This window comes from Hippoglossus hippoglossus, chromosome 10, assembly GCF_009819705.1.
Source record: "Hippoglossus hippoglossus isolate fHipHip1 chromosome 10, fHipHip1.pri, whole genome shotgun sequence".
Classification (NCBI taxonomy): domain Eukaryota; kingdom Metazoa; phylum Chordata; class Actinopteri; order Pleuronectiformes; family Pleuronectidae; genus Hippoglossus; species Hippoglossus hippoglossus.
Genome location: NC_047160.1, coordinates 717,695 through 730,033, shown reverse-complemented (window position 1 = coordinate 730,033; position 12,339 = coordinate 717,695). Strand labels below are relative to the sequence as shown.

At 39.2% G+C, this 12,339-nt stretch overlaps 1 protein-coding gene across 1 annotated transcript; it reads left to right on the top strand.

Moving 5' to 3' along the window:
• Positions 1-2,103: 2,103 nt before the first annotated feature.
• On the top strand, positions 2,104-6,794 carry LOC117769709 (fibroblast growth factor 4-like). The gene is made up of 2 exons (XM_034598833.1): positions 2,104-2,227; positions 6,306-6,794. Exons 1-2 carry the CDS (start codon positions 2,165-2,167, stop codon positions 6,480-6,482), a joined length of 240 nt encoding a protein of 79 aa, XP_034454724.1. The 5' UTR covers positions 2,104-2,164; the 3' UTR covers positions 6,483-6,794.
• The last annotated feature ends 5,545 nt before the right edge of the window (positions 6,795-12,339 follow it).

Below are 12,339 nucleotides of genomic sequence, written 5' to 3'. Positions count from 1 at the left end.
ACAAATACTATACAAAAATAAAATTTGATTGATTGATAGATTGATTAATGTGGCACCTTCCTCCGGTCATTGTGAAGATTCCTTCCAAAGCACAGAACATCCACACCCTTTTTATCCTGGTTGAGCTGCGAACAACTCTGTCACAACCAGGCATTTATATCAAACATTCAGCTGAAAAGAAATAATCAGGTTTGATGGTGTCTGTCTCCCTAACCCAGAGTAAGAGCTGGTTCCACACAATTCTCCTCTTCCAACTTGCTTCAACCGGGCACAGAGTAATTTTGCGTGTTCAACTTTGTTTTCTGTCACTATGTGTTCTATGTATTTGTAAGCTTGTGTATTTCTACAGCATCTGTGACTCACAGGCAAACAAGACAGCAGGTGGTGTGTGATGTAATATGGGGCACATATAGGTCTGTTTGCAGGATCTACCTGAGGAGGAAACAAAACTGGGGAACGGGAGGCAAACACTGGCAAACCCTATGGGTTTAGTGTTTCGAGATGTCTAACTATGCATGCTAAAACTTCTCTCTGGGTTTTAAAGAGTGCACCAGTTGAGACATTTTCTCCATGGTATGTTTTTTGAGAAACTGAAGCTGGAAATATTTTTATGAGCATTTTTGTTGATACTAAGTGAATTCTTTGGACTTTGAAGTACACGATAGTTGTGTACCTCCAGATTGGTAAGCAGAGGATGTCATCAACAAGGTCCAAGCTGCCACTACTCCTCTTTGGGCTCCTCCTGTGCAGCTCCTTTGCTCCTCTCCCAGTTATCAGCAGTAAGAGACAAACCATACAGAGTGCTGTGTCATTGGTTCAGGCTACCAGTCGCTCCTTGGACAAGAGGGAGGTGACAGCCAGAGATGGAGAATACCTACTGGGCATCAAAAGACTGAGAAGGCTGTACTGTAATGTAGGCATCGGCTTCCACATTCAAGTCCTACCAAACGGGAAGATCACAGGCGTGCATAATGAAAACAGATACAGTAAGTCATGCCATTCCCTGTTGAAGTCTATGTAAAGTAGGCAAATAACTGTGGTACTAGTCATAATCAGCTCATGCATCAATTTACCCATGCCATTTTTCTATGTTATTTAAAAAGAAAAACTCAAGACTTTTGTCTGGCATAGGTATGTCCTGTCATCATCAGCTATGTGAGCTGTTTCTACCTATTGTTGAAACTGATTAGTATGTAGCTGCGACTGCGTCTGACATCGGCTTGTTGTCAGTTATCAATCAATCAATCAATCAATCAATCAATTTTTATTTGTATAGCCCATATCCACAAATCACAATTTGTCTCAGGGCTTAACAAGGTGCAAAATCCTCTGCCCTTAACCCTCAACAAGAGTAAGGAAAAACTACCAAAACACCCCTATTAACAGGGTAAAAAAAGAAATCTCACAAAGAGCCATGTGAGGGATCCCTCACCCAGGATGGACAGAAGTGCATAGATGCTGTGTGTAACTAAGAACATCAGCAAAATAACAGTATTTACTATATTGATTATAATAAACAGTTTGTAACATAATGGAAATGTGTGTCAATGTTTAAAGTATTTGTACTTACGGAAATGTCTGATAGAGATGAAGGGAGCAGCAATGACAAATGAAAGGAGTTATTGTCAGTAATGGTATTATCCACCAAAGGGTCCATAATCTGTTATCTGACAGTCCTTCATCTCAAATTGGATACAGTTTCACTATGTCTGGTTCTGGCAACTCCACAGCAGCAACCTGGCTGCATTTCTTTCTGACTAAGGTTTCAACTTCTTAACCAGTTGGTAGCTCACCGCAAGAAACCTGGGCACAAAACTCAACTGAATAGCATTACTTTTATCAAAGAGCATTTCGTCCTTATTTTTCCATATTGTGTTGTCTCATGGGCCACACACAGCCTGCCGGCCAGACATTTCCCATCCTTGCTTTAAAGAGTAAAACATAGGCTACAAGCATCTCTGCCAAGAGTCTGATTATATTAACATTGTTTAGGTGCTTTCCCACTTTTCCTAATCAAATAAATACAGCACATATACAGTATAATAAGTACTTGTTTTCCATTTTGTTTATTCTCTTTTTGATGTATGCTATATGTTGCTTATTATGGTTGTGTTTCATCCCAGCCCTTCTAGAAATTTCCACTGTGGAGAGAGGAGTGGTGACTATGTTTGGGATGAGGAGTGGTCTCTTCGTTGCCATGAGCCACAAAGGCAAACTCTATGGCTCGGTAAGAACTGATCAGCATTTGCTAAGTTGATGACGAGTTGTGTGAAGTGAACTAAAAAGCATTTTTGGACAATGTTAACCAGTGCATTGACTCATGCATTGATGAGGAACCCTAGGTTCTTCACACTTGGTATTGTAGCACAGATGAGGTTCAATTTAACAAAACTGGGCAGTTCAGGAGATAGAGCCAGTCATCTGCTGAACAGAAGGTCAGTGGTTTGATTGCTGTCTTCTCTAGTCTGCAAGTGATCACTTTGATTCTAAGTTTAAGATTTAATACTTAAAATGTCCAAAACAATGTAAATATGAATCATACTATGTTTCATTTAATAAATAAACTTATATGCAACTAATAATTCAATAATTTACAAACACCATGCCAAAACCATCCACTTTCACTCAACTAGGTTTCAAGGATACCTTTTGCATTCCTTTCCCATTTACTCACATGGTCATTGAATCAGAAGCTCCTTCTTATCCTTTCAGATAGTGATCCATTTAAATACTGAATCAGCAAACTTCTGGGGTATTGGGAGTCTTCTCCATATCCTAATGCTCATCCTACACAGATGACACCCAACTGTATATATGAAGCCTGAACTTTTCACTTCTAAATTCAGAAAAAACTGAAGTTGTTGTACTTGACCCTAAACACCTCAGAGAAACGTTGTCAGACCAGATAGTTACCTTGGATGGCATTAGATTGGCCCCCACCTCTACTGTAAGGAATCTTAGAGTTCAGTTTGAAAATGACATGTCATTTGAGTTGCACATGAAACAATTCTGTAGGACAGCCTTATGTAATTCTTTTTTCACAGCATGCCCCAGTTATCTGTGAAAAAAACTCCAGTTGATCCAAAATGCTGCAGCAGGTTCCTAGAGTCTGTAAGAATTAGAATGGGAGGCAGAGCCTTCAGCTACCAGGCTCCTCTCCTGTGGAACCAGCTCCCACTCTGGGTTCGGGAGGAAGACACCATCTCTATATTTAAGGTTAGATTTAAAGGAGACACATTATGCTTTTTTGTGGTTCTTAATTTGAATTTGGGGCACTACTTGAAAGGTTTTACAGGCTCCAATGTTGAAAAACTGAAAAATTTAAATTCACTCATTATCTACTCACCACTATGCTGATGGAGGGGTGGGTGAAGTGTTTGAGTCAAAAAAAACACTTTTTGAGTTTCAGGGGTAAACAGCGTTGCAGCCAAATCCAATACAATAACCCAAGTGGACGCAAGCCTGACCATTCATATTTGACTGTAAACTGCATCATTTACACCAAGTTTGAAGCCTAAATCTCCCCTGATATTTAACGTTCACACACACCCGAAAAACACACACTGCACACAAGCTTTTTTTTTTTTTTTGTATTATGTTTGAAAAAATTATCAACAGTGACTTCATTTGTATTGTATTTGGCTACAAGGCTGTTTACCCTTGAGTCTCCAAAAGTCTTCACACCACTTCTCTCAGGTTTCAAGTGTGAAGTTTTTTGTTTTTATTTATCATTTGTAACTTACCACAGGGTCAACAGTACAATGAAAAGTGTTGGACAAGGACAGGTCAGCTCACCAGTGCAATAATTTTTTTTATTTTTAATAAAAACTATTTCAAATAGTTAACATAAGAAGTACAATATAAAAATATATAAATTCGAGGATGCAAGATTAAAACCAAAGCCTGTAAACTGTATAAGAATATGAAAGTGAATGCAAGTTTTCCTGTGGTGAATAAGAAAAGGCAGGTAAACAGATATGCAGAGGTAATTGAACGATGAGTTTAGAAATCTGATGGCTTGGTGATATAAACTGTTCTTAAGTATGGTGGTGCATGCAACCTTGCTCCTTTCTGCCAGACGTTTGTTTTGCTAACATTGAGAGAGGTTGTTTGCCTTGGCAGTACAGTCATGGTTGAACAGGGAATACAGGAAGGGGCTGAGCACACCGCTCAGAAGTGTGCCCATTTTGAGGATCAGCTGTGAGGAGGTTTGGCTGCCAATTCTCACCACCTGGGGCAAGCCTGGGGAAGTCAAGTATCCAGCTGTAGATGTAAGTCTCCAGCCCAAGATCAATGAGTTTGAAGGGTTTTGAGGAAATAATGGTGTTGAACACTGATCTTTAATCGATTAGGAGCATTTTCACATATGTACTCCCTTTGTCCAGGTGGGTGAGCGCTCTTTGTGAATATACTGTATGTAGTAATCATAACGGCCATTCCTTTGGAAACAAATGGTCTAAAAAGATCATCACTGTACTGTGACAACAGTGCCGTTATATATGGTTGCTTTGTAGACATAATATATCAAATAAAGTTAATACAGAGCCTCACCCTGGTTTAAGTTAAGCACCATTTCATTATTCAAGCTTTCCACATCCCACAAAACACAATTGTTGATTTTAAGTTTTGTATCTTGTTCCAGATTTTCAGACTATATCATCTGCTAAACAGCAGCCCTTTAAGTACAGAGGTAGGGGGCTCAATCAAAGTGGGGGAAGGTCGGATGACCTTTGTTTTGAGCTGCTCCTAGACCTCTGTGAGGGAACCTGCCAAGTCAATGGTTTTTTTTATATCAGTATAATGTCACTATTTCTGTGGTAAGGGTCAAACAGCACCTTTCACCGATGTAATTTTTCAATGCAGCAATGACATCTGTGCCAAGCCATGCTTTGAGAAATCACATGTAGCTCTCATAATGTGCACAGTGGGCAAATGGCTCTTCAGAGGACAGCATGACATGGTAAATGATGTTTGTCTTGATGACGTGTATATTTCCCAATTTCACACAAAAAGCAGTAAGAGCCCACAGCCAGTTATTTAACCAGCTCACTATACCTGTTTTGTTTTTTTCTTCTACCATTTACCCCTTTATTATGCCCATTTACAACCATATATTTCGATCTGAATAAATAATCAAATTATCAAAATTATTTAGTGGGCCAGATATTAATGCTGGTCGGCTGGTTTTGGTCCATGGGCTGCCACTTGCCAACCACTGCTGTAGGTTATCCAAGGAATTAAAAAAAGACATGTTCAGCTCAGCTTATATCTGTATTCTGCTTATTTGTAAACACTTTTTCATGTATTCATGTTTGTTGATTGGTTGGTTTGTCGGCAGGAATACACAAAAACTACTGAACATATTTCAACAAAACTTGGCGGATAGATAGGACAAGGGCCAGGAAGTAACCCATTCAATTTTGCTGCAGATCTGCACAAACGGATTTAATCAAATAATTCCAGACATTATTCCCAAGGGAAATACAAGAAATAAACTTGGTGATGGGTGACAATTTGTTTGACTAAATATTCACCTCTTCAACATGTTCATGTATTTAATAAGTGTTATCTTTTGCAGTATTGACCAAATATTCTGTATGTACTACCCCCTTCAACATTTCCATGCATTTAAAACAAATATAATATGCACTGAAAAAGGGTGCATATTAATATTAAATTAAGTATTATTAGTATTTATTAAAGAAGAGGTCATTATATAGAGCCAAAATTAACAATTCAATAGTATAGTATATAGTGTACTATGTAAATAGTATACTCGGACAATCCAATAACGGTATTACCATACTCTTATGCTCGTTTTTAAAAAGAAGTACTGATTTCTATCACAAATCAGTTAATTTGCATCATTTTGTGCTTTTTTCAATAGATGTTAGGCCACTGTCAGTAAATTCCCTTATAGAAATTGAATCATGTCCCATCTCAGAGCATTGCAACATAAAATACCTACACTGTCAGATTTGCATTGGGGTTGTTGGCTTTGTTTTCATTTAAATCAAAATAAATGTATTGTGTGGTCACTGAGACATAAGGAAACACATGGAATGATCAAGCCACAGCAGCAGTAAAATGTCACATGATCAGTAATGACTTTTCTCCGAATGCCTTAAAGGATCAGTATTTACACCCAACTAACATAAAATATGACTGTGGTCTATCAAGATGGAGGTGGCATCTTACAAATATTTACAAAAACCTAATTAAAGAAAAACAGGAAACTCATTTGAGTTACAACAGTAGTGAGAAATAACTGTTTCCTGATGTGCTTCTCTCTTTATCCTCCTCAGGGCCACTACAATGATGAATGCAAGTTTAAGGAGAAGCTCCTGGCCAACAATTATAATGCCTATGAATCCGCTGCTTACCCTGGCATGTACATTGGCATCAGCAAGACTGGCAAAACCAAGAGAGGCAACCGTGTCACCACCAACATGACTATGACACACTTCCTTCCCAGGATATGAATAGAAAGATCAATAGTCAGTACAGATAAACTAAACTAAACAGATAAAGATAACACTCTACACAAAACTAATACAGTGCTGTAGGCAATGTTTGCATGAACTGTTATTACCAACCAGAGAAGAGTAATGTGGCATCAACATGGTTGTGAATGTGGCCTTGAATGGACATGTAAAATATAAAACATCAGCATTAACATTATTTTCAGAAAAACTGGGCTCCTACTCATATTGATGTGTAGCACCAGGAAATACATTAAATGTGTGTCTCCCTTCACAACTACCATTTTTTAAATGATTAATGCCATCGACCAATCCTGATTCCTGATGATACATTTTGTTCTATATTGTTGCTGTAGAGTGAATGTTATTATATCATCACATGCCTCACACATGGTGTGAGAACAGTTTTTCCATCCATAGTCTTTAATAAATAATATTTTAAACCCAAAATCTGTATATGAAGAATCCAAAAGTCATTACCTATCTAGATAGTTGAGGCATTGACATGCAATGTTAGAGACATAATTCAGAGTAAAGATAATCCAGTCTGTGTTCAAATATTTGTTTTAACTCCAGTTTTCAGTTGTCCATCTCACATGTCAGTTCATGTTTTCTTGTGGTTTATTTGTAACTGCAACCAGAAGAGCATTATTTTCTTCTGTTTTATGTGCATATTTACAATGACTGCCTACTGGGCTTTGACAAATTCTAAAACAATGGTGACCCCAAGAAAAGTACTATTGCTGAATGCATCTATTGCAGACACTGAGTACGAAGGGCAGTGAGTATTTGCAGTTCTAGTTGGTGATTCAGAGGGCTAATGAACTAGCCAGTTGGTTTAAACTTGAACTTAAAAGATTAACTTACAGATTTATTTACAGATTTACATCAACCCCCACTCAATTCCACTGATCATAGTCACTCTACCAAGATGAACTGATTTTGTTCTTTTAAATGCGTGTGACCAGGCTTAAAGCTGTTTTCAACTGCAGCCAGTGCAGGTTTAACTGTCAGTACTGTTCAAGGACAGTGTGATGTTCAGTTGTCCAATTCTGTAAGTCAGGAAATTGGTAGAATATTCCTTTTCAATATTGAGTACAATAACATTTATTAAAAAATACAAACATTAATATAATACAACCCCAACTCAGAAAAAGTTGGGACGGTATGGAAAATGCAAATAAAAAAAGGCAGCAGTGATTTCTAAATTTAATTTGACTTGCATTTCATTGCAGAGAGTATGAACATAAGATATTGTATGTTTTGTCTGGTCAACTTCATTTTACTTGTAAATATACATCCATTCCTGCCATTCAGGCCTGCAACACATTCCAAAGAAAGTTGGGACGGGGGCAATTTAGGGCTAGTAATGAGGTACAATGATTAAAAAATGAAGTGATTTGAAATAGGTGATGTCAACAGGTGTGGTAATCATGATTTGGTACAAAAGCAGCATCCAGGAAAGGCCCGGTTCTTCAGGAGCAAAGATGGGCCGAGGATCGCCAGTTTGCCAACAAATGTGTGAGAAAATTATTGAAATGTTTAAAAACAGTGTTCCTCAATGAAGGATGTGAAGGGATTTGGATATGTAATCCTTTACAGTGCATAACATCATTAAACGATTCAAGTCCACAAATGCCTGTTAAAACTTTACTGTGCCAAAAGGAAGCATTATGTTAACCGTGTCCAGAAGCGCTGTCGACTTCTCTGGATGGACCATAACACAGTGGAAATGTGTATTGTGGTCAGACAAGTCAGTATTTCAGGTCTTTTTTGGAAGAAATGGACGCTTTGTACTCGAGACCAAAGATGAAAAAGACCATCACGACTGTTATCAGCAACAAGTCCAAAAGCCAGGGTCTGTCATGGTATGGGGTTGTGTCAGTGCCCTTGTTAAAGGTAACTTACACTTCTGGGATGGCACCATTAATGCCGAAAAGTACATAGAGATACAATACAATAAATATTGAAAAAGTTCAAAAGTCTTTAAATGTCTTGTCCTTATGTTTGAGGGGCTTGAACCAGAGAAGGTTTAGCATTTTTGCTGTAATGATGATTCAGTTATAAGAGTGGTTGAATTTTCTGCCAATCAACTAATAAAGTTAGAGCTTGATTGATTTTGATTAGAAATCTTGTTTCATTATAGTATAGTATGGTATCATATGTGCACTATACTATGTGCACTGTTGTGAATGCAGGATCAACTTCTTTTTCAACCATTCCATCTTCTTTACAAGATTGAAAATTGCCAACAAAGAATTAATAAAAAAAGATAAGAAATGCTACTATGAAAATAAGTAGTATGATTATTTTCATAGTTAAGTGCAGCGTACACATTGTTGTATAGTATAATAAATCGTCCCCGCGCAGTGCTGAAGCAGCCGGTGGAGGGCGTGACTATGGTTCCACATCAACGCCAGTGGCGGCCTCAGCTCCTCTTCCATGCATGTCGCTTAGTGCACTAGCTCAAATGTTGTCACAATGGGTATCAGAGGGGCTCTAGTTATGGGTGCCTTTTGACACTAACACACTTGTGTCACAAAATATTCAGTGTCACTGTGCATGTCAAACCAATCAAATCTGTCCTGAATCAAGTTAAGAGTCCTTTCAACCCCTGATGTCCCATATCTTTGTGTAACTTGTGGAACACTGCTAGTGTTCTTTTGGTAAGACAAGCTGGCATTTGTCTCCTGCTTCTCTGTAGAGGACCCCATTGTCATTAATAAATACTTTTTGCCACTGTCTTAGTAAGTCCCTCACATCTGCAGATTCAGTTTTAAGAGACCTCCTGGAAGGGTACTTGTTGTTCCTTTTGCACTGCAGAACACTACCAATGATGGGGTCTCTTACTTGACTCTCCCTAATCTGCTCTGGTGTTAAGGGTTCAGCTAAGGCAGAAGAACATGCTTCACTCACTAAGTCCAGTGTGCCTATGTGAGCGGTCATTACCCAAGCTGGTGGAGTGTCTTTTTGAACAATAACTCCCTGAAGAGATGCACTGATCACCTCCTGGTTCACTTCTACTGTGCATTGTTTCATGAGTTAATTTATGTCCAGAGGCACAGGGATAGGCCATTTGCGTCAGCGTTATGTTTACCAGGTCGGTACTTAATGGAAAACTAAAAGTCTGCCAGTTGCACAACCCATCTGTGACCTGTAGCATTAAGCTTAGCTGTTGACAGGATGTAGGTTAGGAGGTTATCATCTGTTTACACATTGAAGTGAGGGGCATGATACAGATAATCCCAAAACCGTTCACATATGGCCCATTTCAGTGCAAAAAATTCTAACTTCCCTGAGTGCATGTGATAGTTCTTCTCAGGGGAGTCAGGGATTTGAAGCCCTGTCCGATTACTACCATCTTGTCATTTTGCTTTTGATAAAGTACCGGCCCCAGTATGGGAGGGTCAATCAGTTCATCAATGAGAAGGGTCAGTGTCCCTTGGTGGCCATTGCGCAGGAATTTGGGGTGAAAGGTTACTTGTATTTCTGGTGGTGATGACCTTCCTTTTGTTTTGGGGATTTGGATCAGGGGTTTTCCCAGGAGATGTTGTGAGCAGTTGGTAAAGCCGCTTTGCTGTTCTTGAAAAGTTTGGTGTAAGCTCTGTAGTAGAGAAACCCAAGCATTTTTCTTAAATCTCCAACTTTAGTGGACACCCTCTCTTTTAATGCTTGAACTGGGGCCACTTGAATCACGTCCATAGTTTAGCCCTCATCTGACACCATACGTCCCAGAAACCACTTTCTTTACTCTGTTCCCCTTTCTTTTAATGCTGATCCAGGTCCTCTCTTCAGGATGTATCACAACCCTCTGGGCTGGCCGGCCAAAATATGTAGCGGTGCACAGAATGATGTTACACAGGCTCAGTCTGGTGCTAGACATTTAATTAAGTTTTCTGAAAAATGCTAAAGTATAACTTTATGTTGACAATCGCCACAGTGTTGTCTGCTTTCATCTGGTACACAGATAATCTCATTATCTGACTCGTTCACATAAGACTTCCGTGTGACGCTTCCTACATATACACTGCTCGTGGAGAGACACTGACACCTATTGGCGGTTTATAGGTGCTGCTTCCTAACAATGATACAGGCAATGAATAATACTGTACCCCCAATTTTAACTTGAATAAACACTTTTTTTTAACATGAACACATATAGACACATAATGAGCATATAAAACTCTTTCTCAGCATGTCTTTTATCCATGAAACCACCGTATCTGTCTCCTGGCTTATTATGCCACATCACCAGTACCAAATTCCTGGGGGTGCACATCTCAGAAGACCTCTCCACGAAGAACAAAACCTCATTACTGGCCAAGCAACCTCAGCAGCGCCTTTACTTCCTCCTTCAGCTGAAGACAGCAAGAGCTCCATTACCAATCATTTGCACCTTTGAGGCACCATCAAGATAATACTGACTAGCTGCATCACTATGTGGTTTGGGGGCCTCCAGCGCATTGTGAACTCTGCTGAGATGATCACTGGTGCCTCATTCCCCTCTCTACTGGGCATCTATAACACGTGCCTAGCCCGCAAAGTCACCAGCATTGTGAGAAATGGCATTTCAATCCCATCTATGTCCAGTACATATAACAGAATTGACAATAAAGTTGACTTTTATTATGCTCACATCAAACACATACATGTTAATATCATAACAGCAGATGATGCAACACAGTCACTGCAAAGAATTTTCTTAATTGCCTGACATCAGATGAAAAATTTGTTTCTGTGTAGGGCAAGAAGTATCAGGAGAAGGCTTACACTAGGACTGAAAGTAAGACAATAATTCTATGAATCAGAGTGTGTTGTCAATTCAATACAGAGACTGTCACCAAGAGTCTGCCAGAGATTGACCAAGTCTCTCTCTCTCTGTTTGAAGTTTTCTGGTGATGTTATTTGGTGCGAAGAAGATGAAAACCAGAGCATTGATAAGGTCTGCCACTGTGACAATGATTTAATTATTGTTATTAATTATTGTTAACAAGGCATTAATCAACTTTATGGCAGCGCCCTGCAATTTCTCACTCATAAGTAAGCAGAAAGCGAACAGAACACCATAAACTCCATTACATGGTCAACTTTCCACATGAAAATAATCACCAAAAATTACAGCGAGACTGCAGTGACTGTACCCATCTGTGACCTCTGGTTTGAATCTGTTAAAGCATTTTTCTCTGTGACTTTTAATTTACTGATACATGTCCATTTTCTACAATTACAAATACAAATTTCACCGTCACAGGTGTTAAGTTGTTTTGCACCTAAAGATAACTTCATATATTATTCCAATACCCTTTTCACTGATAAACACAGCCTCTAATCTAATCTAAGAGATGTCGCTACAGTGTTTCCCCTAGGTTTACAGCTTTTGGGGGGGGCGGCGGCGGACACGGACACAAAAACTTAAAGGAATCATGATGTTCATGTGTTTCTTTTTATGACAGCAGTCAATATAACATCTGAACAATTTTTGAACTGTACATTGAACTAAACATTAACGGAATTATCCACAAAGTGTGCAGCTTTTGTCACTGCACTGTATTTTTCTGGGCTTCTGGAAGAACATTTCCAGAGCCTCTTGGTATGGGAAGTCAGAAAGGTCTGGCCCATTTATTGAGATCCGCATGCAGGCTGCAAGATGGTCTCCTTGCAGCCTATTGCGGATGTTTGTCTTGACCTGCAAATACATTAACTGTTGTGATAGCTGATAGCTTAAAATAGTGATAGCTTAAAGCAGCAATCCAAATTGTGAAAAGTTGTTTTCCGATGGATGCTCTCTGTCCGTTGGTGGGAGTGTGCTCACCTGTGTGCGCGCGCACGTGTCAGTGTGTGCGCGCACGTGTCTGTG